Source organism: Zychaea mexicana, assembly GCF_025766255.1.
Source record: "Zychaea mexicana strain RSA 1403 chromosome Unknown BDB00scaffold_3, whole genome shotgun sequence".
NCBI classification, from domain to species: domain Eukaryota; kingdom Fungi; phylum Mucoromycota; class Mucoromycetes; order Mucorales; family Lichtheimiaceae; genus Zychaea; species Zychaea mexicana.
This window is the reverse complement of record NW_026516666.1, coordinates 176,342-202,140: the sequence shown is the minus strand read 5'-3', so window position 1 is coordinate 202,140 and position 25,799 is coordinate 176,342. Positions and strand designations below refer to the sequence as shown.

At 42.1% G+C, this 25,799-nt stretch overlaps 7 protein-coding genes across 7 annotated transcripts; 3 read left to right on the top strand and 4 right to left on the bottom strand.

Moving 5' to 3' along the window:
• Positions 1 to 3,440: 3,440 nt before the first annotated feature.
• On the bottom strand, positions 3,441 to 3,908 carry BDB00DRAFT_866951 (uncharacterized protein; the record flags this gene model as incomplete). Its single annotated transcript, XM_053126287.1, has 1 exon — positions 3,441 to 3,908. One exon carries the CDS (start codon positions 3,906 to 3,908, stop codon positions 3,441 to 3,443), a length of 468 nt encoding a protein of 155 aa, XP_052985148.1.
• A 3,644-nt stretch (positions 3,909 to 7,552) lies between these two features.
• Positions 7,553 to 8,889, bottom strand: BDB00DRAFT_797089 (uncharacterized protein). Its single transcript, XM_053121522.1, has one exon. It carries the CDS (start codon positions 8,445 to 8,447, stop codon positions 7,911 to 7,913), a length of 537 nt encoding a protein of 178 aa, XP_052985147.1. The 5' UTR covers positions 8,448 to 8,889; the 3' UTR covers positions 7,553 to 7,910.
• A 66-nt stretch (positions 8,890 to 8,955) lies between these two features.
• On the top strand, positions 8,956 to 10,564 carry BDB00DRAFT_797088 (histone acetylation protein-domain-containing protein). Its single transcript, XM_053121521.1, has one exon. It carries the CDS (start codon positions 8,973 to 8,975, stop codon positions 10,425 to 10,427), a length of 1,455 nt encoding a protein of 484 aa, XP_052985146.1. The 5' UTR covers positions 8,956 to 8,972; the 3' UTR covers positions 10,428 to 10,564.
• A 2,486-nt stretch (positions 10,565 to 13,050) lies between these two features.
• On the bottom strand, positions 13,051 to 17,395 carry BDB00DRAFT_797081 (uncharacterized protein). Its single transcript, XM_053121520.1, has 20 exons — positions 17,281 to 17,395; positions 17,105 to 17,180; positions 16,853 to 16,946; positions 16,573 to 16,762; positions 16,409 to 16,490; positions 16,210 to 16,321; positions 15,966 to 16,130; positions 15,794 to 15,835; positions 15,580 to 15,706; positions 15,432 to 15,479; positions 15,297 to 15,349; positions 15,142 to 15,202; positions 15,009 to 15,071; positions 14,916 to 14,931; positions 14,656 to 14,837; positions 14,435 to 14,568; positions 14,079 to 14,342; positions 13,823 to 14,001; positions 13,512 to 13,755; positions 13,051 to 13,422 (listed from the first exon to the last, which is right to left on the bottom strand). Exons 1-20 carry the CDS (start codon positions 17,370 to 17,372, stop codon positions 13,322 to 13,324), a joined length of 2,325 nt encoding a protein of 774 aa, XP_052985145.1. The 5' UTR covers positions 17,373 to 17,395; the 3' UTR covers positions 13,051 to 13,321.
• A 2-nt stretch (positions 17,396 to 17,397) lies between these two features.
• Positions 17,398 to 20,157, bottom strand: BDB00DRAFT_924689 (ribosomal protein L37e-domain-containing protein). Its single transcript, XM_053128785.1, has 4 exons — positions 19,900 to 20,157; positions 18,104 to 18,239; positions 17,902 to 18,003; positions 17,398 to 17,811 (listed from the first exon to the last, which is right to left on the bottom strand). The coding sequence occupies exons 1-4, from the start codon at positions 19,978 to 19,980 to the stop codon at positions 17,768 to 17,770; spliced, it is 363 nt and encodes a 120-aa protein (XP_052985144.1). The 5' UTR covers positions 19,981 to 20,157; the 3' UTR covers positions 17,398 to 17,767.
• A 2,134-nt stretch (positions 20,158 to 22,291) lies between these two features.
• On the top strand, positions 22,292 to 23,537 carry BDB00DRAFT_797069 (HSF-type DNA-binding-domain-containing protein). Its single transcript, XM_053121519.1, has 3 exons — positions 22,292 to 22,724; positions 22,859 to 22,966; positions 23,182 to 23,537. Exons 1-3 carry the CDS (start codon positions 22,615 to 22,617, stop codon positions 23,360 to 23,362), a joined length of 399 nt encoding a protein of 132 aa, XP_052985143.1. The 5' UTR covers positions 22,292 to 22,614; the 3' UTR covers positions 23,363 to 23,537.
• On the top strand, positions 23,461 to 25,235 carry BDB00DRAFT_324161 (uncharacterized protein). The gene is made up of 6 exons (XM_053116943.1): positions 23,461 to 23,840; positions 23,912 to 23,963; positions 24,062 to 24,085; positions 24,193 to 24,735; positions 24,814 to 24,903; positions 25,033 to 25,235. Exons 1-6 carry the CDS (start codon positions 23,541 to 23,543, stop codon positions 25,083 to 25,085), a joined length of 1,062 nt encoding a protein of 353 aa, XP_052985142.1. The 5' UTR covers positions 23,461 to 23,540; the 3' UTR covers positions 25,086 to 25,235.
• Positions 25,236 to 25,799: the final 564 nt, after the last annotated feature.

The window sequence follows — 25,799 nt, the reverse complement described above, 5'->3', positions numbered from 1 at the left end:
AATCCAAGTCCAAACAGATCACCGCAGAGCCATCCTCTATTAGAAAAAAGAAAACATCTATGAGCAGCTGCATACACTTTTTGACATGTCACGGCAGACATCTTCCTGGTTCTTCAAACACGCAAAGGCAAACACAAGCACAGCGATACTTACTATTATGACATCCTTGGCTTGGAGGAAGAGAGCCTTGAGTTAGAGAGAGGAAAAGCAAGAAGGGGATGACCAATTCTGAAAAAAAGAATAAGAGAAGAAAGGGGAGGAGAGAAAGAAACTTTTTTTGAGAGACTGCCATACTGCACACGTCATGGTCAGGAGCCCTTTCCCGTCACGCTGCTGTACACACTGCACACCTTTGACGCGTCATCCCCAACACCCATGTCATCCTACTCACCTATCATACCAATGTTCAAGTCCCCTTTTGCTTATACTTACTATCTATTATTTGTCCGCAGGACACAATTAACCCAACCAGCATAAAGCGAAACCTGAAGTAGAGAGAGATCATGAGCAGGCTGTTCTAAATATGCAGCTACTTTTGACACGTCATGGCATCAGCACCTCCAACAGACACTCGACTTCTCTCCAACTCATCCTCACATTTCATTCCCTACCGTACTTACAGTTGTTGCTTATGCTTAAGGGTGGGATGCAAACAACAAACCGAACCAACCATTTCAAAAAGTCAGAATCCTATAGTAGTAGCAGAGAAGAAAGGAGGATAACATTAGCGACTGTATGCTGTACACACACAACTTTAGACACGTCGAAATTCATATCTTCTTTCGTATATCACATCCACATGCAAAACCTCAAAGTACACTTCACACTTTCCATATTGTACTGTACTTACTCTTGCATTTGTGCTTTGAGTGGAGAAGGACCAGGTTAAGACGAAAGAAAGTCTGTGTCAAAAAAGAAAGAAAGTGAGATAAACGGATCTTAAAGAAATCACTGTATACTCACAACCGGTTGCATACACTCTTCTCACTCACCACCATAAACATACACTCTCCGATCCTCTAATCCGTTCCAATGACACTCACCTTGAATAGCTTTGGTTTAGAAAAGTTGACGAAGAGGAAGAAGAGCCCCATGATTGCTGCGGCCGTACGGTTATATAGTAGTAATGAACACGGCATTTGAGCCAGTTCAATCTATCCAATCAGATTGCTCTCTCACGTTTATGACGCGCCGAAATGTGTGGCTCCTCCAGATCAGGAAATTCGTTCTACATGAATGTATGACTATGTGAGTAGACGGGTATCGCATCGAGGAAAGACTTAAGGGGATAACCTTCATTAACACGAGATGAAGCTCACTTCACGTCCTTCATCATATGAGAAGTTTCATCGCTTTAAACACGCTGGACACAAGTATCAATACAAGTATCAACGTATACGTACAAGCGTATCCAAATATCATGAGACATGACGATCCCGCGCTTGCCGATGTTCCATTTGGTGGAAAAATTATGGTCCTTGGTGTTGACTTTTGCCAGGTACTCAACATTGTATCCTCTCTTCTACTTTGCATGTTTTTTACTATTAAGCGGTAGTACTCACAGTAAAGTATATCGTAATAGGTCCTTCCAGTGATACCAAATGCGTCGCGCTCGCAGATCGTACAGCAGTGCTTAAATCGCTCATCGAAGCCATTTACGGCAGCCTTGACGCACCACACGTGGATCGCGATTACCTCATCAGTCGCTCCATTCTAACTCCAAAAAATGTCGACGTTTCAGCAATCAACGATCTGATACTCGACCATTTCCCAGGCACTATCCACGAATTCCCGAGCGCAGATACTGTGGATGATCCAGAGGATCAAATCACATACCCACTAGAGCTGCTCAATTCCATGAATCCATCCGACCTCCCACCACACTTGCTAAAACTCAAAGTCGGTTGCCCAGTCATGCTTTTGAGAAACTTGCACACCCAAAGTGGTCTCTGCAATGGGACACGGCTGATTGTACGCTCTTTCCAGCGATATGTACTTGAAGCTGAAATAGCCACTGGACCTCATGCTGGCAACATTGTCTTAATCCCTCGCATAACACTCACACCATCGCAAACACGCTCGCCCATCCAATTTAAACGCACGCAATTCCCTGTTCGCCTGGCATTTGCAATGACCATCAATAAGGCACAGGGTTTCAACACTGTTGGCCTCTACTTGCCTAAACCTCCTTTCACCCACGGTCTACTTCATGTAGCCATATCACGCGTCCGCACCCCTTCATCCATCAGAATCAAGTTAGTTCCCGTGAACTTAAGTATCGCGGGTCAGCAAGGCCAAAATACCCGAAATGTTGTTTTCCATGAAGTCCTTCTCTAATTCTTTTTGTCACCTACTCTATTTTTACATCGCCCATTCTCTTTTTCTACATCGCCTATTCTCTTTTTTTATATTGCCTATTCTCTTTTTTTATATTGCCTATTCTCTTTTTCTACATCGCCTATTCTCTTTTTCTACATCGCCTATTCTCTTTTTTTATATTGCCTATTCTCTTTTATATATTGCCTGTTCTCTTTTTTTCTCGCCCATTCTCTTTTAATCAATATCACTACATCATCTTTGTCAACACTTCTTTTCGCATTGCATTCTAAACTGGAGATAGTTAAGTATCCAACTTTGACGACTTTCTATGATAGACTACTTCGCACTGCACAATGATCTTGCTTTTGTTTTTGAAAACAGACAATTAGCATCTAATACCAAAACATTGATCCAACCTCGCTTGACAGGGGGGTTTGGGGGGCTTGCCCCCCACTTGGGGGTCAAGGGGGGAACCCCCCTGCGACGCGTTTCCGTTGAATGACACGGAGCGAAGCGGAGGGGCTCATTCATCCGAGCGAAGCGAGGAAGGACCGCTAGTATTATATATAAATCATTGTAATAGTTGTAATTTTTGAAATCAAGAGCTGCGAGGTTTAATACCGTGGTCGTGGCAAATAGCGGAACATTATATCATATTATATAAGCATATATATATGCTGCTACTGTTTGTTTCTACTAACAATTGGCAATTGAAGCATGCTCTTACTGTTGGAGAACATGCCGTTGATGTAGAAACCATGTCGTTGACAGGTTACAAGAACGATCGATATACTGTAACGTGATACTAACACCACCATCCGCTTACTCCTAAAAAAAGCACCATCCGCTTAGGCAAAATCCAGTAAGCACTTCAGTGCCATTTTAGTCCAGATTCAACTAATCAAACTGTAAAGCCAAAACAGGACAGTGACGATAATGACATCAGATGTATCTCTGTTCGTTTTCGAATGATATATAAAGCACCCATTTTTTCGTCTGGTGAGCACTCACCACAGCTCGTTGTCTATAGATCGTTTCATGGAACATAATTTTGTATATTTTGACATCTTTTTATAAAAAATTAAAGTACAGTGATGATCAAAGAAAAGAAATCTATGCTACTACAGCAGTGAGAGGGTGACATCGCCATGTAACTTAGCCTTGAGTGTTATTTCCGCATCTAAATTTAAATCCAACCGTAGTTTCAATGCATCATCATAATCACTAGGTGGAACTCGAGGTTTATCTATATCCGCCGCTGTATTGGCTAGTTGACCGGCCGTATCACCAACTTCTTCAATGCTTTGATTGAGACTGTCAACCGGTGGAGGGCGGACTGATGGTTGTTGTTGCTGCGGCTCCGCTCGGGATTCCCTACGAGAATGAGCTGATCGCCGTCGCTGTCTTCTTGCATGATTACTTTGGTAAGATGGTATGCTGGAAACTAAGGAATCATTGTCTGTGTGTCCAGTATCATGAAGCTGAGCATTTTCTGAATCGGATGCTGGTATGTCGCTGCCAGGATTTTGTGCTGTTTGTCTACTGCGGCGTCGTCGTTGTTGCTGGTGTGAGGGACGTCTGGCTGACATAGTATATCAAATAGATCGACGAAATATTTTATGGAATGAAACGAAAACTAATGTGCAGGCCAATAGAATGAGATTCTATCGCCTTATATTATATGTAGGCTTACGTATGTCTTAGAAATATACTAATTATTCAATCATATAAAGAGTGTCTGTTTCGCTTTGAAACATGAAGTACATGAATTTTCGGAAGATTGTTTCATGACAAGCAAGAACAAGCAAACGTACCACTACACTAGACTTAGGGGTTTTAAATAATTTATGCTATAACCCCAGATAATAACACTGGTTCTGGTGTTATTTCTGATATACTTGTCGTCCGTTGCACTCATCAGACCGGTAGCAGACTAGTCCAGTAAAAGCGATAATTTTTGTTCCCTCGTTGCTCCTGTCCAAAGCTGTGTGTCTCGAAACCAGGCAATACCCAAAATTTTCTCAGAAATGCACAGCCTCAGGCTTTTACATTCTCGCTCTTCCTGTTATCTCTTAAAGAGCAGTTCTCACGACTAGTGTTGGTCACTTTACCTTCAACACAAATTTAGAAACGCGATCCATTGCAGCAACGTGCACCCAAAACCCTGGACAACGTGTTCTCGCGATTAAAAGCAATACTTGTCAAGAAAGCACGGCCGTGTCTCGGAAAATGACAAAAAAGTGCATCTCCTCTTTCACCTGTAACAATTTTTATTTCTTGACAATTACTTTGGCAATTTAGGCGAACACAGAAGGTGAAAAAGAGTGCCAAAGCGTGATAAAGCGCGTTGTGATCGTGTTACTGAGCCACTGTCATTGTTCCCCGCTTTGGTTTAGCACGGAGCTGTGAATGGATGGAGAGGGGAGTAATTAGCTTTTTGTTCGCGAAAAAAGAAAAATGAACTTGTCGTGCACATAAAAAAAAGGCGAGGCAAAAGCGGTAAAACGTTTATGCGGAAAGTGCGAAAAAGAAAAATATATTTTTTATTTTGTTTATCATTTTCTTATTTGTGTGTAATAAATAATAAAAAAAAAGTTCGTTTCAATTATCCCAACATATACCGTTGGCATCACATGCACCCGAAGGTTCACGATCGGCTGCCGGAGTATATGACCACATTCCCACTGGTATATATTGCAAATTTTCTTCAGGGCGCGGACCACTGAATCTGCCGATCATCAGAAGAATTATGACAATAGCCAGCACAAGCAATGACCCGATCATGGCACAGAGCAGTGCATCTGTACTACAGATCAAAGCTGTACCAAAACGAACTGAAGAGAAGAGAAAAAAGAAAGGCGAAATTGCTCGCTTTATATAGACATTTTTCTCGTTCGGGACTTCAAATCCCCGTGAATTCTCATTGGCCCAGATAACGGGTTGCGTATTAACTTGTGGGTTGCCTACTATGGCATAACAAAAGATACAGCACCAAAGGAAATGAAAGGAGGAGTGGTACCTGATGGTCAAGTAGACAAGCGTGCTTCGGCGGTAATGGTACGTGTCTCTCACTATGGGCTGCTGTACCTCCGATGCTGTCGCCGCTTGGTTGTGAGGGGGTCCGTGCACGGCACCGTGTCAAGCGAAAACAAAGACACGAATGTGAATGAGCATGTAGATTTACGGAAGAAATGCTTTTCTGTGTGCAATAAAATGGCAATATAGGATTGTCTGACACGGTAAACAGCTTAACAGATTCTACGGCATCAGTTGCTTAGTAAATATCAAGGACACGATCCTCCCAGCAGCCAGTTTCCATTTCACCCAACAAGATAAACAGTATAAAGCGTAGTCCACAGACGATTCCATTTTGCTAGTATCTTTTGACTGCATGTGCGGTGTGCGGGAATAGATACAACACACACTTGACTTCAACGCTGCAGTGTATCAAAGATCGTTATCTTTTATTGTGAAGCGTGCTTGTCTACTGTTGCTTTATAATTTTCGCCATCCGCCAACAGTTCTCTGAACTACGCCGTGTAACCTCCCTCCATCCATTCCGAATTCATACTCTATCCAAGTATGTATGTGCTGCCGCAGATAAGCTGTCCGCTCATGGTAAGTATACGCTGCCGCTAGTGAACTGACTCACCCTTCATTATTTTCATTGCTGCTGATAAAGTTAATCGGTTCGTTTGTTTTTGTGCGATTCTACGTTTTTTTGAGCAGCGTTTCAAGATCCATTGGGACGATCAGGAGAATAACACATAAACGATGACTTCCTACTGTACATCTTTTGACCCTTTTGCGCGTAATCGTTGCTCCATTGATCACCTTGTTCACCCGCCATTCCTTTGTGCACTTTGAGTACCAATAAATTGGCCAAATCGTTGCGTAACAATGCGCTTTCACTCTACGGAGTTTTCGTTTCAAGGGAAAGCTGTTGGAACGTTCGAGGTTTGACACACGCATCACTTGTCACTATCCAAAGAAGAAAGATCTGTGTTGCGCTCTTCCTGAGCTCCTCGTTCCTAGACTACCTTTGCTTCCTGCTGACTCACGTCAGTAAATGCTTGTCACAAGTGTGGGTTGATTCAGTCATGGTTGCCTTTTGCATATTACTTTTCAATAATTCGTTTGCATCTCTTTTTTTCTTTCTTTGAGAGTAAGGAAGACTGAACTAGCTTTTGCTCTCTATGTTGCTATTGCCAGGATGACTTCAGTTATATAATCTAGACATCCTGAATGCTGTTGTTTATTCGTTACCGCATTTGCAGGGTATTACAATGCTATCCAATCCATTGAGCGGAGTTGGGATCCAGGAAGCTTACTAGGGTGATGTTTATATCTTGGTTGACAGCACACAGTAGCACTCCAGCGTCTTGTATTAGGCTTGCCTTTTCTCTGGCGTTTTGAGCTTGCTATCGTATTGTTGTTCGTTTGGTAAGCATCAAGCTTAAGACACTTGGTTCCTTTACTGAACAATTGCTCATGAGTTTGTTAAAGAGTTAAAATAGACAAAGTACTGTAGTAGTTAGAATGTGCCCAGAAAATAGTGAGGAACACTTTCCGGGAATCGCTATATTTAAAGATGTTCTTGATCCCGTATATATCCTAGCATGTGGAAGATGATAATGTTCCCGCTTACCATAAATATTGACCTTTGTCAGTAAACTTGACTCCAATAAGTCCTCTGCGTAGTATAACTCTCAAAGCGGTTCGAGTATAGTTGCAGCAGCACGTTGGGCCAATGAAATCCAAGTACCGGGCACTGCCCGACATTAACAGGAACGCGCGTATGCACATACATACAGCATACAGACTGCTTTTTTTTGGTCATAAAGGGAGACGGGAGGAGGCGACGATGGTCTTTCTATTCAACAACGGAAGAAAGAATATTCTCACTTCATTTTTTTTCTCTCTTCTGTCACAGAGACTATATCATATAGAGTGCGAGGTGATCCCTTTTGTGACGAAAAAGGGTACACAAGCATTTCTGATATATAAGGAAAGCATAGGGTAACCAAAAAAAATTAGTCTGTGCTTTCGCTCAGGTTTGAAAGGGCACCAGACTCGCTGCCGACCAGATCCACATCGTGCTGCCTTTCCATCAATCCTGGATCTAGTAAGTGTATATGTAAACATTTCAAATCGATGCTTGACTATACAGATATCACAACAATCCAACCTGGAAAACTGATTAATTAAACATGCTGCCAATATTGTTTATCAGCTCATCATAAATAAAAGTACAAGCCAGACTGCAAATATCACCGCAATGGTACTCAATTATTAAATATATGTTGTATGGCATACGAAGATCATCTGTCCGAGATAATCCTGAACACCCCACGACTTCAATCTTTTTACTAGATCCTTCAATGATACGAAAAGCATTGATGCCTGCATTGGTGAGACTATAGATCCGTGAAACACGCTATAGCACCGAGCTTTCGACTTGTTTAAAATGCTCAAGGACAGCACCAGTAACACCTTTCACGGCTGTCAGTTCCAGATTCAGTATTTTGGTTTCCTCAAGTCGTTGTGCCCACACAATCCATCCTGCCTCTGTGAGAAAGTCGTCGACACTATTACTGTACGGTGATGTGCGGGTTCAAGCTTAATCTCCTGACTAGTGGGTGCTGTGATGGTTCGCACAACTGCATTAGACCTTGGTTGTCGATGGGTATGTTCGTGAGACGCATTTTTTCAAGCTGTTGCAAACGTCGAAGCGGAGTAAGATCGCAAAGAGGATTCTCGCTATTCTCGCTGAACATGTGAAGGAAATTTCGCAAGGAAAGTATACGGAGCCGTTGCAGCGTACCGATGGTTGCGATAATGCTGTTCAGATACTGCGTTATTCCAGCGCGATTTCCAACTTCCAAGATCTCATTTTGTTGCTGCATGAGCAAAATCTGGGACCAATCTTCGCTTGACATACCAGTGATGTCCGTCAACCCCAAACTTGTCAGCTGTGTGAATTGGTTGCGTGCCAAGACATCCCAGCAATGAATATCAGAAAGACCACAGGCGACTATACGTAAATGTTCTAGTATCGGCTGCGATTTTACTACTATCGGCATGATCCTCTCGTGTCCCTTGCCGTTGAATAGCAGTTCATAAGCCATACTGCCTTCCTCGCCATCATTCGATGCTTTCCTTTCAGTTACTTAATATAAGCACTCGTGCTTCTTGATAGTGAAATCCATCTGTCTGCTATGACTGGTTCGCTGCATTCCCACATAATGTAGCGTAATAGAGGGCACAGCTCATAAGCTGTATAGATGTTGATTGGAGATACGTTGTTGAATCGTGAGTAAGGCGATAATATCAAGTACTTGATGTGGGAGCAACGCTGCAATAAGGGACGGATCCGGTATTTAAAACTGAGAACACCGTCCAGTCTTAAGAAGATAATGTTGTGTATCGGTGGCCTTTTGTGTCTGCTTCTGCCATCAACTTGTTCAAGAGTAGCGTCTGATAAGTTAGTGCGGCCATCAAACATCACTGAAAGATGCGTTAATGACGGCAAGAAACCTAGTAGCATTGGCAGCGAGATATCGCAAGTGTATCCAGAACTCAGCTCCTATTTTTTTTAATTTCCAACGCGGTAACGTGAGGAAAGTCAAACCTTGTTTTCTGTCTCGTCGCGTATGCCTACCAGAACGTTTTCGCAACAATTACAATTACTGCTTGAACCGCTTCCAAGCGGTACCCAATTCAATGTTTACGACGTTCGCACCCAACCTACTCCATGTCAGCTGTTTCGCGACGAGAAAACGACATCGCAACACCACTTGATCTTGGTTACAGGCACCACCAGCATCAAAGAAGAGGCAGACAGCGCCAATGATGTACACCATCAAGATCTTCAACGGCAAGAACAAGGAGAAAAGCAACAGCAACTTGTGTGCGGTATAGAAGCCGATGAGTTCGAGACTGTGCATTCCAATGGTGTAATCGAAAAGACTGTTTATATCGGTAAAGTCGATACAACAGGCGCGTTCAAGGGCATTGTTAGCAAAGTCGTTCGAGCGTATATTAAAAGCGTGTCGCCCTGTACCGTCCACGTGTTTGCTCGGTCGCAACGACAGTACCTTTTCCACCAGTCGGCGAATAACAATGATAAACAGGTGCTCCCAGACCGCGATCTGCTTCGTTGGTGGTACAAACTATTGACAGTGTCCTTGGAGCAGACGAAACAAGAACAAAAGCCAACAAAGAATACAACTACTACAACAACAGCGAAGTCCGGGTTATTCGGATCTTGGTGGAAGTGGATGACATCTGGAAGCAAGAACAGCAATAACGCATCAGCATCTGTTATGAGAAAGCAGCGGGTTGGATGGTTGAGTATTCCAAGTATTGATGATGAGCAGTCTGCTAACTACGAAATTGGACGGAAGAAAGACGCATCATCATCATCATTATGGAAATACGGCTACCCATATGATCCTGAAGCCGAGGCTGCCGAGGTCCTGCCACGATTTGAAGACGACGCAAAATCACGTCTACTCAAGTCATTCAAGGGCAATGATGATGACGACAAGATGACTGTTAAAGACTTTTGGGCGACACTGGGTATTACTGAAGAATGTGGACATCACCTTACTGGATTTTTTGTGGTACAACTCGATGATGAGAGCGACAACACGGTGGAGAAGGAAGGTTGCAAGGAAATTACTCGGGATCGATACACTCTACTTTGGAATCACTTTATGAACCTCAACTTTGAGGACGTGGCGAGCAACAAAAAGTCCACAGAAAAGTTTATTGCAAAGTGGAAGGCAATGGACCTAGATGAGTGTACGGTGATCCACACCAACGGGCCTGCACGCCCTGTTACCACAATTGGCGAAACCACCACAGCAGCTTCTTCGTCTGCAGCACCAACAACAGAACCAAAGCATATTAATGTACTGCCTACCTTGAGCATCAAGCGCCGTAATCCACCAAGCAATGAAAAAGTAAATGTATTATCATCAACCTCGATCCGACGCAAACGAACACTCAAAGAAACAGGTGGCGAGTCTGACAAAGCTCAAATTCTGACCGATAACAATGCTGCAACACCAATAGAGCAAAGTAAAAAGTCGCGTACTTCATAAAGTACTTTCTCACTTCATTGATTACACCCTTCCAAATCCATTTTTAACACCTTTATGCCATACAAACTGCATTAATTCTCCCGCCTTGTAATATATGTGTAAGTGGATCAATAAACCATACGATCTTATTAATAAGCAACGGTTAAAACTGCTATGTATCAAATCAGTGACATACATACTTGACCTATGGTAATGGTGAACTACCGCAATGGTTCAAATAGTTTTATGGTGCTTAAAGTGGGGATTACGCGTATTTACATTTGCAGTCAAACATACGTAAAATGACCATAATGAGATAGACGTTTTATTTGACACGAGAAGAAATAAGATAAAGTAACATTTATGAGCGAAAGGTATACTGCCCTACTAGGCATATAGTGTCAGATGCTATTAAGTGTGCGAGCGCTTACTTACCTCGACAATTACTCTTTCGATTGTCTTCATTCACAAATTGAACTTTCTTAACGCTGTTGCAGCCATCTTATGTACTACCAAAAGGTCTGCTGCATATACCTCGCAACATCACGTAAACAGATTGCTTTGCTAGCTTCCCACTCCAAGAACGGGCGTATAAACCGTGAGCCTTCCGTTCGGCAAAAATGGGCATGATACAGCAAAGTATGTGCTTGGCTGAATTGAATGGTTTCGGGCAACATTTATATGGCGAGGGCTGGTGCTGGTCCGTTCCAAATTGTGGATTTTGTATGTTCCACGAGCCAGACTTCAGCACGAACCATGCAAAATCATACATTATTAATGAGTGAAGTACGCCAAACCAGTCAGGTTGAAAGAATACTTTTCATTTCGTGTACAGATGCAGAACATCAAGGAGTCTCATAGATATTTATAAATATAGTCATAGTAGATTCGCTATGTTTATCTCCTAAGTGATGATCCTTTAAAGGGAGATGAACTTAGTGCTCCATCTTATATTGTGGAGGACCTTTGATTCTCTTTAAAGAAATGACTTCGTGTCTGTTGCATACTGTTACTATTACTTAATCTGTTATTACTAGCTATAGATGCAAATTTTGCATGCTCTTTATTAGGACGTATTATACGTGATACATCTACTTAAATAAAATAGACAATAGCAATAGGATGTACTGTAAATTAAAAATGTATGATGGGACGTTTTAAGTACAGTAGCAAAGATTATACGTGTGCTCGACAATAATAGAATGATAGGTCGAGCAACCTCATATCTTTTACGTCAATCCCAGCATAATAGCAGTAAAAATGTGTTTCGTGCCGCTGCCATACATGCTGAAAAGACAATGTATCCATCACACACCAATATCATGCGCATGTTTGTTGGCTTTTTGTGATAAATCTGTGGGTTGTTGATAGGTAAAAGAAAAGGGATCGGTTTTAAAAAAGATAGAAGAAATATTAAATACAGCGAGAGTCAAATATGAGATAATTTTAGATATATCCACAACTCTTTATATACTGTTGGAGATGCTGTCTAAACTTCCGTTTGGATGAATCGATGGACGAATTGCGGACATGCCGGATATTGGAAATCACTAAGATTATGAAGCATGAGGAAAGTGGAGCTCGGATGCCACGATGATGTCTTCCAAGTGTAAAGAGTTATCTTTGCCTTAATCAGTTGTTCCTTGATGCAGTGTTACCTTTGTCTGTGTTGGAATTGATTCATACTCTTTGACAGGTACTATTCATTCAACTCAGATGTCTAGATCGAAAGGAAGTTTTGACTTACTCGAGAATAGAACAATGTGTACACAATGTTTGGTTCTGAGTTTTTCTCGATCGTGATCCATGTTTGAGGGATTATTGATATAGGGCTGATTATGTATTACCTATATTAATTCATCCGTGTGTGTGTGGTGCTCTCTCTACTGCATTATATAGTTACGAAGACGGCGAAGTGGGTTGAGTTGTCCTAATCAATCTCAAAGTAGTGTGGTAAGCCACAAGTACCACTGAAACAGCTGCATCGGAACAAGATTGACAGACACAGGAGCAAGAAGTAAGAGTTCCATTCTTATAGTGGGAATCCAATCGATACGTACTTTGTGGCTCAATCATTAGATAAATAGGGCGAGTCCTTGGCGGCGGCCACTGCTTCGTCAAAATATGTAAGAGCTACATACAAGTACAGTACAAAAGTACAACCATACGAATGAGTTACTAATACAGTTTTGGGAGAAAATAGCGATGACGAAAAACAAAGTAAGTGTAATGCGAAGATATAGGTCGACAGGTTTGTATGAGAGCTAACGAGCTAAGCACAGAGAGCATAAGAAGAAGAAGTTGACGATGGTGACGGCAAGAAGGAGAGAGAGAAACAGAATAACATGCTGACCTCAGGTGGAGAACGAAGTAACGAAATATCGGAAGATGACTCCCGGGTGAGTACAGTAAAAGTCATGTAATTCACACGCACTATATAAGTTGTACTGTAGTTGACCATTGTTATCACATGTTATGATAGTGGCATTGATATGTCAAATACCCTGATGGACTACCGTAAATAATCATGCTGAAGGCCGCGAGAGAGAAACAGCTAACTAACCAACCAAGAGCGCCTGTAAGTAGAAATATATCTTGTAATTACTTAACTGCTTCTTTGCGGACCCATCTTGATTCGTTTGTAGCATGATCAATTTACAAGGGCTGTTTATCTGCTTGATTCCAGATTGGGATCAAGATAGCTCATGTAGGATATATTTTGTGTAAAACTAACTCTTCGTACTTCTAGCTTGTCACCATGTTATGGACAGTGATATTTTGCTAGTTTATAGAACATGTTCAGGATCGTTTATTATGATATTATGTAAATGCTATGTTCGTCAAGATGATGTGGTAATATTGGTTGCTCGATTGAAATTGTACTTCCTATAGGGTAATACTTTAACGATGATAATTTACAATTTACTGGCGATTTTCAAAAAAGTCTTTTGGTTTGCTGACAACTGGCTATTCTGTTCTGCTAAATCCTGTGCCATTTTCAAGACACGCGAGCTCACTATTTTCCATTATTTCTGTAAGTATGAGATATGCAAAATATAGAAAAAAAAACACATAACCAAAGGAACAAATTATATTTACTCATACCTGCTGCATTATCTCTTCGGTTTTTGCCTTCACGTCTAAACTTGCCGATATGATCAGCCAAACCCCATAAACGACCTTCTGTTATCAAGACGCTATTATAGCGTTCGGGTATGTATTTTGCATCGAGTGCCACCTCGGACCAAATCCTGGGCTGTTTGTAATGTGTGCGCAGCAGAATGCCTTGTTGCTCGTATCGATTAAATGCATGAGCAACTGTTTCCTTATTGACAGCTTCCAAATAACTCTAAAAAACAAAAGAATTAGAATCCGTCGCGAGAATTCCAAATTGCACAAAGTCCTTTGCTACTTACAAGATCTCCTTGGTAGTAAAGTGTTTTACCTAGCGCCTGGGTACGCTTCATGAATGCGCTATTATCAACAAACACTGGCTTATCTTGCTGGGCTCGTACAGGTGGCGTCAGGGTAAACAAGCTCACGCATGCAAGCCAGTAGGATTCGATGAATGGCCAAATCAAGAAACATAAGAAATCTACCCAGAAAAGCAGTAATGTCAACTGAAGTGTCCTCGCATAGTTTGCATACCATATTTAGAGGAAAAACGCTGACCGTAGTTTTCACGTCCGATGCTTCGTTCAGTTTCGGACAATCCAATCCAACCTTCTTGATCAAAGTACAGCACATCATTCTCCACCAGCCATTGTAGTGTACGACGCGTATTATCTTCAACCGTGCCGGGCTTGTAAATCATGTCTATCTTGAGCAAACTCGACAAGAACGTAATCTCATCCAGCAACTCAGTAAATTGCATGCGTTGATCCGATATACCTCCGCCTTTCTTGATAATGGTATACAAGGATGCACAGATGATGGCTATAATAGTGTAGCATAAAAAGAGAAACAATTAAACTTTAGAGATATTGTAACGCACGTTATTACGATCACGGATCAGTCAAACTGCTAACCTTCTTCGACAAACAAGTGGATGACCTGATTTCGATAATAAGACAGCTCGAAACGATCGATGCCATAAAATGTTGGTTCTAGCAGATCCTTTTCGCGACGTTGACCGATAAGTTGATCGTGGATAGCGATGGCTCTATTTTTTTTTAGTAGTTAGTAAAAATATTTAAGCTAAATATCAATATCATTTTCGACAACTTTTTGATTTTTTTTACTTCCTTACCTATCCACAAGATCGTCAGTAGACATTCCAGGGATAGCCACCACTTCACCATTCTTAGCACTGATCATTTGAGTCAACCAATCCACCCTTCGGATTAATTCGCTTCGACCCGCGCCCCGGCCACGCAGCGTCAGAATTACGGTTCCGACTAATGCCGATGGCATCACAGGCGTAATGGCATTCTGGTATGATTAAATACCCTTATTTAGACAAATCATCCATCTTTGGGTTAGAATGCAAAAAGAATTAAAGACGCTTACGATATCAGATAACACTCTATAATGATTTGAGTTGATTATAGTAGTTAGTTTTCCGCAGAAATCACCATGGTTAAATTTTGAATTGTTGCTTACCGATATCCAAACGATTTCAGGACAACGCTTTTTTGTTCGTCATTGTGGAGCAGATCGAGCGGACTACAATGTGATGATGTTGTTAGGCAAAGTTGGTTAAGCAGTGAAAGGTGCTTTTGCTAATGCAACTCACCCACGCAGCTTGGTCTGTTCTTCTATCCATCCCTTTAAAGAATAAGCCTTGCCGATACGCACTATAGATGATGTATGCTCAGTCAGTACTAATAGCTTTATAGTGTGTTTGCCCCTCCCAAAATAAAAATTGTAGTGCACTGTGTAACGCATTACCATCCACACGGCCCATCTTCTCCATAAGCACAGATGCGCTTCCAAGGACACCTCTAGATAAAACAAGAGCGAGGGGAGCTGTTTAGCCGTCATTTATACACTCAATAAAAATTTTTGGCATACAAACCGACTTACAAGAGGCTTTCTTTTTGCTTTGGATTGCCTAAAAGTTCGTCGGCATAGCTTCATACAAGTAAAGAAAGTCAGAGGTGGTGTGATCCGTCATCGATGTGCTTCTGTTGCTCCAGACAAATGTGTAACGTTACATACACATAACACTTACCTTTGCGTTTCCATAATCTTGTCATAAGAAGCCGTCATTGGCACGACCCAACAATCTGAAAATCGACCTTTTGCAAAGGATTCCAGCACCATTTTCACAATACCTAACTTTGGCGCCAACACTTTGCCTAATACATTGATAGTTTTCTTTTTTAAGTAACACGACTTTACCTCTTTCTTCTTATACGATGGTAGAAGGATACAGAGAACCATACCTAAACGTGATCGAGTCCCTTCCACAAAACATTGGAAATTGACTAAGACAAATCATGATTGCATAAGTTATTATGAAAACGTTTCTTGCATGTTCCCGCCTTTCTCGCACGTTCGTCTATACTGTGTGTCAACCGGCCAGCCTCTCCCGTCACCGCTTGGTAGTATACTCACGCCCTTTTTCGAAAATTAGACTGATATACTCTTCAAGAACTGTCTTGTACAGAGTATCACCACCCCATTCGCGACGAATATAGAGACCGCCGCTTGCCTTGAGCAGCGTACTAAGTACAGGAATATCCAAGTTATCACCAGCGATGATATGTGGGATTTGGAAACCTTAAAGAAAAAAAAAGGTGAATGATAGTATGAGGATCAAATAAGTCATAAGCGGATTAATCGCAATGCTAGTCTCTACCTAGTCTGAACATGACATAATTGATCACGAGGTAGTCAACATGAGACTTGTGGGATGGCAAAAGCAAAAGCGCTTGCTTGTTCTTTTGAGCCATCGTGGCAATCTTTCGTAGCTGTGTATAGATGATCAAGACGAAGGTTGTTTGGTTGGTTGGTTTTGTGCAACATTTGAGACAGTAGAGCCGCAAACTTAACGTTACCTCTTCCCACTGACTTTCTTTGATGTACACACCCTGGTCATATATTCTGGACAAAGCGATATCTACCACTGCAACGAAGAATCTGTCGCAATAACAGACATGTGTTAATTGTTATCCATTACTGCGAATGTGTGTCTGCGTGTATGTATGTGATCCTTGTATACCTGACTTTTTTCTTGTCTTCCATAGTTGTCACACATTTTACAGCCATTGCACGGGCCATGGTTTCGAGCTCTTTCCGACGAGCCTCTTTTTGCTTCTCTCGATCATATTTCTTCCTTTTGCCCTTGGATAGTTGCTCTGCCTCAAGCTGCTGCGTTTGCTGTTCTGCCATTTCCTCGATCAAATCTCGGACTACATATTTCACCGTGGTTTTATCGCTGTCAATTAAAATGCCAAAAGGATGATTTCAAATTAGGTAATCAACAAAGGAAATAGATTTACCGGATTGGCTGTTAAGAATATCATCTTGCATTTCCTGAGCGTATCCCGGATAAAAGAGCCTGGTGCCAATAAAGCTTTCGTACCCACGCCAGCCCTACATAAATTTTATAAAAAGCACCAGAGGATGTATATAGCATATTCAGCAACTGCATAACCGTGCATAACGAGATATTGTAAGGGGAGTTGGGCGTGTTCATGTTATCAGCAACAGGAGTGGCCAGATGACCATCACCACCACAGTATACCACTCACTGTTCCAGAGTAATGCATCGCAATGTTTTTCAAGAGGCCCACAGGGTTTTCTCGCAGTCGTTGGGGTCCATTGTCCCTGTAATAATAGTTAAGCGGTACCCCGAATGTTAGTCTCAACAGATCCAAAGGGTTTGGTTACAGTTAAATAAGCAATGACTTCTTGTAGTATAAGTTACATAATATTACGATATTCCTGCTCGGTGAGCTGTTTCCTACAATGTTTCTTGTACGTTGATCGTTTTGCAAGCGTTGGTACCCGTTCTGACATAATAAAAGAAATGGTTTTTTTTTGGGGCAAAAGAAGAAGAAGGGGCGATCCTGCCCCAAGAAACGTCGCTTTTTTAAAAAACAATCCAAGGTCGCACAGGCTATTTTCATTTCACTCGAATAGGTTCTGTCCATACGTCCAATGTTTCGGGCCAGCTATAATTGCAAACATACACCTCTCTTGCCTTTATTTTCCTGCTCCCACTCTACAAAATCAATAACCTGAACCAATGCAAACCGTCTGTGTGTATCCATAACATAAAAATGTTTACGCAATATTAAGGGAAGAGAGCAGCAGCACCAGCAGCAGCACCAGCAGCAGCAATTGTGTAATGTTCAAAGTTGGCTTTTTATTCTGGTAGGTTTAAAGCAAGGGACGATAATCGTGGATCATATTTAAGCAGAAGCTTCAGCCTTGGTCTGCTTGACGGCCTGAGTACCTGATAATTCACAACCGAAAAAAGAAAACATACGTTAGCTTCTACGTCATATCTAGTCACCAAACACTTTCAGCCAGAAAGATATTTTACCCTCGCGGAAACCGTTAAGGAAACGACGGTGAACGTTCTTCAAGTGGCTCATGCGGCCAGTGCCAGTGGTCTTTCTACGCTTAGCCTTCTCGGACCAGTTGACTATTGGATTTCTCGAAATTAATGACTTTGTTCTACAAGAATTCCATTCTACCTTTCGGTGCAATTTCTCCCAATATGCATGTTGCCCAATAAAACTTACACTTGCGGATCTTGGCCGAGGGGTAGCCACAGCTAGCGCAGGTCTTCTTTTGCTTGTGGAAGGAGCGGTTGCCACAACGACGGCACAAGGTGTGCGTCTTGGTCTGGCGCTTACCGAACGAGGTAGTACCCTTGGACTACATGCGCACAAAAAAAAAAAAGGATAATTGGTGGGAGAAAGAGAAAAAAAAAAGAGTCAGATGTGGATGAATCGTCAAAATTGAATTCCCCAATTTGTCCCGTGTAGCCGCGCATGTCGTATGGATGATGTGTATTCCAACCATCAAATCCATTTTTCATCCATCCATCCGTCGTCGTATGCCGTTCATCCGTTCGTTTTATCTTTTTCTCTCCCATGCGTCACTCATTCCCCCATCCTTCATCAGGGTATCATCGTACGTACCATGTTCGAAAAAGAGACGGTTCAAAGAAGTGCTTGCTGGTGCTTAAAATCGGGATTCAGTTGCGCGATTTGCAAAATTGTGAGTGGTCGGAAGTTTATTTTACCGTCAATTTTTCCACCTGAACAACCAGCTGCTATATCATGTAAAGTGGACTGATTAACAGTTTTGTTGCAAAGTAGTAGCAGGCTGTTGTTATAGGAGTGAGATTTCATGCTTCAAGTCAAACGAGCAGAATAAACCGCCCAATGATTGTGCACTCATAGTGTACCTCCTTAAGTCCTTTCCAACCACTACTAGAAGTCAATCATCAGTTTCTCCCACTTGGCTTGTAGGCACATTAGATTTAACGTTGGTTTGGAGACACAGTCGTCGTCCTCGAAAGTGATAAGGCAACGCAACGTCGACTAGACAAGCAGAGGATTCTTGCTCCAGACAAATAGGTACGATCGAAGCCCAAGAGGACGGAAACTGATTCACCTCTGTAGAACAAGTTTGTCCGGTTTGAAGACATCATCCAGCAAAAGTGCAAGGATCTCAATATTTTCAACCAAGACGAAGACTTGAAAATGGTAGAAATACTCCGCATGCATGAAATATACATCCAGTAACGCCTACTGCACCATGGTATTACTCCACCGTTCTATATACGGCAGATCTGTTCTATACATATATGGATTTTAACAGCTTGGAATTGCTGGCATGAAATCAACGTTCTATGGTCTTTATAAGAGGCTCTGTTGCCACAGCAACTTTTGTTTCGTTGGTCGCGCGAGATGCATGATAACATACCGAATTCGACAGCTCATTGCACCAACAACCAGATATAACAATGTACCTGTCTTAACTACGCACATCAACGTTCAAGTAGCCAGAACCATGATCTAGTATTTGCACTTGCAAATCCTTTCCCGGACATAGATAAAACATCACCATCGATTACGATCAAGCTGTACAGACGTTCCTTAGAGGTCCAGCTCTATGGCACCTTTGCAAAAAACAATGTCTCGGTTCTGTGATTTAGACAACCCCACGTAGATCTAGACATATGGTGTTGCCGTCATGTAGAACTAGGGCGGTATCTGGCAAAGTTCCTATCAGACGGTCTTTTTACACATGCATGTATGTACGTACTATAGATATCCACGAACACCCAAGCAGAAGCATATTCTGATACGTATCGTTTGGAGATTCATGTTTGCATTTTAAAACCTTCAAAAGCTCTGGAAAGCTTTCAAATGCTTTATTTGAAGGCTTCAAAAAAGCATCTCAGATTTTCGACGATGCAGAAGCGTCGTAAATTGTACATAATCTCCGTCCAAACAGAAATACATAGATGGTTTCCGCCAGCTGTTATTCTTCGAGATTATAAATTACGCTCGACACTTGTTAGTACCTTCTTGTGCAGGAAGGTGTAGAATAAGTATTGTTCTAAACCAGTCTGCTGCTGTGGATTCTTTTCCGAGTTGGTGTGCATATCGTTGATAATGAGGCATTAAACTTTTCTCCCTAGTACTCTTGTCACTAGCTGTTATTTCGGAAAGTGGTCCTATTTATGGCACAGAGAATTATCTGAAAGAAAGCACATATACTCCTGTAGTAGCTGCTTGCGTCAACTCGAAGCTGTTTGAGATCAAAATAAAGAAGCAATGCACTGCATTATAGTATATAGTGATGAGTATGAATTGTTTTTTTTTTAATTGCGGCGTTGCTCACATTTTAGCATGTATTTATCCGTATTTGAACATGGGGGCGTTGTTCTAAAATCAGGAACGGAAGTATAACAGATTAGAAAAAGTCAGCCAGTGTTCTCGAATAATGTGGGTAGAACTTAATTCGATTAGTTTGTGCTACATGACCCTGTCTGTCCTCTTTCCTTTCGCTAAGTTTATCCCCTCTCTCTCTCTCTCTCCTCTTACCCCCGAAATTTGTTCTATAAATGAAAAAAGATTCTTTTCGTTCTCGATCCTCAAACGAACGTGGATGCGTATTTATAGTGACATGGTGCAATGCCCAATGTGTGACAAAAAAAAAAGGCTATTACCAAAAGCCGATAATCCTTCTTCGTCTCGTATTATCTTGCTTCAGTATTAAAACATACAGAGTGCACTAACTAGTGAGAGTGTGTATAAGAAATAGCTCAATGGTAGTAGATGCGCATTTGATATATGTACCTGGCTGCTGCACGGAATCGCTAAAGTATTAGGGTATGACTTTTTGTCATCGTGGGAAGTGCTGCTACAGTAGTGACAGTGTGATTCAGAAGTTTGGACGACCATTTGGATGCGCAGCTTTATTTGTGCTTTTAATATTTGAAAAAGGCCGACTCTTGGTCATATCGTCCTTTGAGAATGAAGAACATGCCTTATCGGCACACTTTTACCGAAAACCAATCTTGTTCTTTGTTTGGCGTGTGTGAGCACCATTCAAAACGAAGATTCGCCACGCTTGGAAGGTCACTAGATCAAGCACTACTACTACTCCACTCCTATTCGCTTAGGCAGTCTGCATAGTGCTAATGCTGAGTTGGCAAAAAGAAAGTTAACTTGTATGCAGGCTAGACGAGAGAGACAGAGAGAGAGAGAGAGAGAGAAGGGCAAAAGAACAAGGAACCAGAGTTATTCTTCGGCTATTCGACGGTGTTCTTAGACGTTCTTTTTATTCCTTCTTACTGTCGCGGGTGTGCTGATGGAACTATTATTTGCTTTTTTAAGAAGCTAAACTTAATCTAAACCTTTCTTGTTGTAGGGCTACAGTAGCATTCTTCACCTCCTTGCTATCGCCCCACCGTTGGCTTGCGGTTGTGTCATGTCAACCGGTGCATACCGACAATACACATAAGAGCAGCAGTTGATGCCTCGGAACTCGGGGTCCACCGAAGGCTCTTCTTCTCGACGCATACGTATACAACAGACTGCTGCCAGTTACTTGCGCTACAGTATTTGGCCCTTGAGTAGTAGCTTTTAGCTCAGCATGGTAATAAGGAGAACGAAACAGGGTTGTATTTATCCATGTGTGCGTTCGATGACCATGCTGTCTGTTTTTTGTTCATCATGTCACCCTTTCTCTTGCCAAAATGTGCTTGTGATCGTGATATATAAGGCAAGCGTTCGAATGCATTCCCGAATCTTCTTACGTCGCACACGCTCCGCTCTCTCCCTCCCCCCCACCCCCACATCACTGCTGAGCTATTGAACAGGTCAAAAGCTCATCACCTGATACATACGTGCTATAACATAGGAAAAAGAGAGAGAGAACCAAAAGAGGATCCATCTAGAACGCCCATGTGGAAAAAAGCTTCTTGCCTTTTCTTCTTCTTTTCTCTTCCTTTTCGATAGTACGGCTAATTTGTATTCCGAACCTTCTCTCTCTCTCTTCTTTCCCCAACCAAAACACTCACCCCTCTCTTAAGCTACCACGCTTCTCAAAAGCAGAAAAAAGAAGTCCTAGTGGTGTAGTAGTCAAAAGTCCTTTTGCAACTTTCAACATTCGCGAAAACACATTTGATTGACGGGGAAACGGCCTTTTTTTTTTTTAACAATAACGCGAACTCTATATTTTTTCGGTTTCATCTTGGACTCGAACGAACAAGTACCCTTCAAGTAATACACGCACGCACTCGCGGTATCTTTCTCCACTCACCCTCTTGCTGTCTGTGTTGTTGTAAAGCACCTAAAACCCCTTTTGCTTTTCTGCTCCCCCTCCCTTTTAAAACTTTCTTCCGTGCCTGGGTGGACGTTGTTGTGTTATCCAAAAGAGTAAGTGCAAAAAAAAAAAAAAAAAAAAAACTCCACAACTAGAAATTCAAGAATCTGGCAATGCCTACTTTATACTTTCTACTTTCTACTGTAGCAACAACACCTCTTCACAACTTACCATTTTCAAGTACCGTTCAGGGCCGTCAACACCAGGACAAACGAGCGAAAATCTCCATATACGCACTCTTTACTCTTTTCTTCTTCTGCCTCCACACAAAACGCACACATACAACACAGTACAAGCTTCCGTTATATAGTCAACAATCATTTTAACACCAACGACCGTTCCACACTCCTTCAAAATTATACCATTACACACAGCACTTGCCGATAATGGATTGTGTGCAGACACGATGATTGATGGCAGCAGCAGCACGGAATACAGTCGCAACAGCAACGAAGGGTATGGTTTTTCTGGAGAAAATACTCAAGAAGGACAGCAGCTCATGGTCGATAACAACAGGTAATGGAGGGATCAGAAATTGACAAAAGGGAATCCACATTGTTGGTTAGCCATGAATGCAATTGAATCCCGAAAGTTGCTCCCATGCTTATATGTTTATGGTTTATATATGCGTGTATTGTATATCTATATAGTGACTATGGAGTGTCTAATAGCGAACAACAGCAAATTGATGCAGAAGGGTCTTCAGGAACAACGGCCGTGAATAGGTCACAGGCCGCGTTTGTAAACAAATTGTACAAGTATGTGAAAACGGTGGGAACCCACGGATAAGGGAAACGAGCAAAGAGCGCTGGGGTGATCTTAAAAAAGTGTGTATGTGTGTGTGTGTGTGTGTGTGTGTGTGTGTGTGTGTGTGTGTGAAGATCGCGGGTACATTGCGTGGTGTCCAAAAAAAAAAAAAGTTGTTTGCCGGAGTATGTGTTGCTAACATGACGTTTGTTTGTCGTATGTATAGAATGCTGGAAGACTCGTCGATCCATCATCTCATATCATGGTCTCAAAACGGCGATCTATTCAGCGTCACCAATCCTACATCGTTTTCTAGGACAGTTTTACCACAATATTTCAAACACAATAATTGGCAGAGCTTTGTTCGTCAGTTGAACAGTAAGTGCCAACCTGTTTCTTTGTTTTGATGTGGGAACGCGAAAAGAAAGCGGATATACCGGGCGGGGCGTGTATATATGCGTGTCAGAAGCGCCGAAAGAGTAGAGAAAGAGAGGAACATTTGCTGATCGCACACGCGTCGTTGCCTAATTGCTGTTGCTGCTGCTGCTGCTGCTGCTAGTGTATGGATTCCACAAGGTCAACGATATGATACATTCAAACCTAACAACAGAAAGCCAGAACTGGGAATTTAAACATCCTCATTTCCGGCGAGGTGCCATTGAAGACCTCAAAAATATAAAACGAAAAAGTGCCAAATCCCGTCATCATTTGCAGCATCGCCCGCCGCTATCAGCTTTTCCGAACGAAGGAGATGAATTTCTCTACGGACCCATGTACAAACATATCTTGGACATGGAGGAGCGTTTACATAGCATGACCAAGGCGTACGAGGTGCTTCATGTCCAAACTGCGTCTCTACGGAGTCTGCTAAGTGGACAACAAGAGGTTCGCTCAATGGGAGTTTCAGTGGATGAGATGGAGTTTGTTTGGGCAGGTGCACTGACAGTACTATCTAGATAATTTCTCATATAGCCGAAATAATTATAGCGGCATCACGCGAATCTTCAGGTAAGCTCTTATCCCATTCCTTGTTTCCAGAATTATTTCTGTGCTGTGTTGCATATTATGCAAGCGATCTAATCAGAAACCGGGCTTCTTATCTGTAGCTGAGTTATTTCAGAACGTCAACTGTAAGCATCCATCAGTAATATCAGTGAAAGGAAAAAGAGAGAGAGAGAGAGTGATGGAGAGAAGGAGAGGTTAATGTGAACCCTATCATTATTATTATTATTATTAGTGGATGGATTGAAACAACAAGTTGTCCGTTTGCAAGATTTATCATCATCACTGTTACCGAACGATTATTCCAGGGAAGGATCCCAAGAACTGTCCTTTTCGAATTCACCGTCGATTATATCCTCATCGTCTCGGCCGCAAAAGCAGCAACAACAGCAGCAATCTTCTGGATTCCCGTCTGCATCACCAGTGACACCAATACAAGTACAATCCAATAATCCTGGAATCTCTTCATCTCCATCTTCTTCGCAGCAACAGCAACAACAACAACAACAACGACAACAAATAGTACCGCCGGCACCACAACCACCACGGCTACCATCCATAAACACATTCAGTGCCAACTTTTCCACCACAACACTTCGACCTCCTGTCGGTTACGGTGGTTGTGGTGGTGGTGGCAGCAGCAGCAGCAGTAGTAGCAATACTGCTGCTGTAGATGAGAGCAATAAAAGTGGATCCACGTCACCGCTGCTGGACGGCTTTGCCAGGAGAAGCTCTGAGCATTCTGGAGTGCGACGTGCATCAGATGAGCAGAGAGGAGGTTAGTAGATGAACAGTTGTTGACAGTACTTTTATATTATGTTCATATATGATATGCTAACTTGTTGATATATGGCAGATCCTGCTCCCGCTCATCCAATAACAACATTGTTGAGTCTTGGGACGCATTCGCAGCTGTTGAATCCGGTACCAGATAACGAGGAAGAAGGTACAATCTACACGATATCTACATGGGATAGTTAACGAGAGAGAGAGAGAGAGAGAATCTAAGAGAGAGAGAGAGAGAGAGAGAGAGAGAGAGAGAGAAGAAAGGCTTTCTAATGCCGTCTTACAATAGATGTGGACATGATACAGAAGCGTGGGAAGCGTTTACGACCCAATGAATTATGATGCGTACTAAACGATACGGAAAAGAAAAAAAAAAGCAAACGCAGACATAATATGCTTTGACACACACACACACACACACACACACGCAAGAAAAATCACCGTTCCTTAAATATATACATAAGCTGAGCATCTACTAATGGAAGTATGTACTAAAACCATATCACCTCCTCAATCGCCACGAAGTCCTGGAAAAACGTGACAAAATGGATAAGATTTAGCAGCAGCAAGGAGTGTGCGTGTCTTTATATCACAGTGGTTGTGAGTGAGAGAGAGAGAGAGTACTAAGTAATTGTGATATGGATGATGGCATCTTATTTTATTTTTCTCTCTCAGTTGAACCCCTACTCTCCCCCCCTCTCTCTCTCTCTCTCTATTAACTATTCTAATCTGTCTCTCTCTCTCTCCCTGAGGTTTATCATCTTCGCTCACATATACATATTACGCATGATGAAGCTCAACCCCCCTCTCCTCGTTTTGTGATACTGCTTAACCTACTCGTTTCGTATATACAACGGTCTTCTATACTCTCCTTACTTTTTTTTTTTTCCTTTTAATCAAACTCATAATCTTTTTCCTTTTTCCTTTTGCACGGTTTCAAACGTGGTAGATATTACCTCTCGTGTGGTTTGTACCCGTCGTCGCCGTCGTCTTCGTCGTGTGTGTGTCTTACCTACATAGTGCTGCTACTACTTCTACTTGATACGTGTCTGTCTA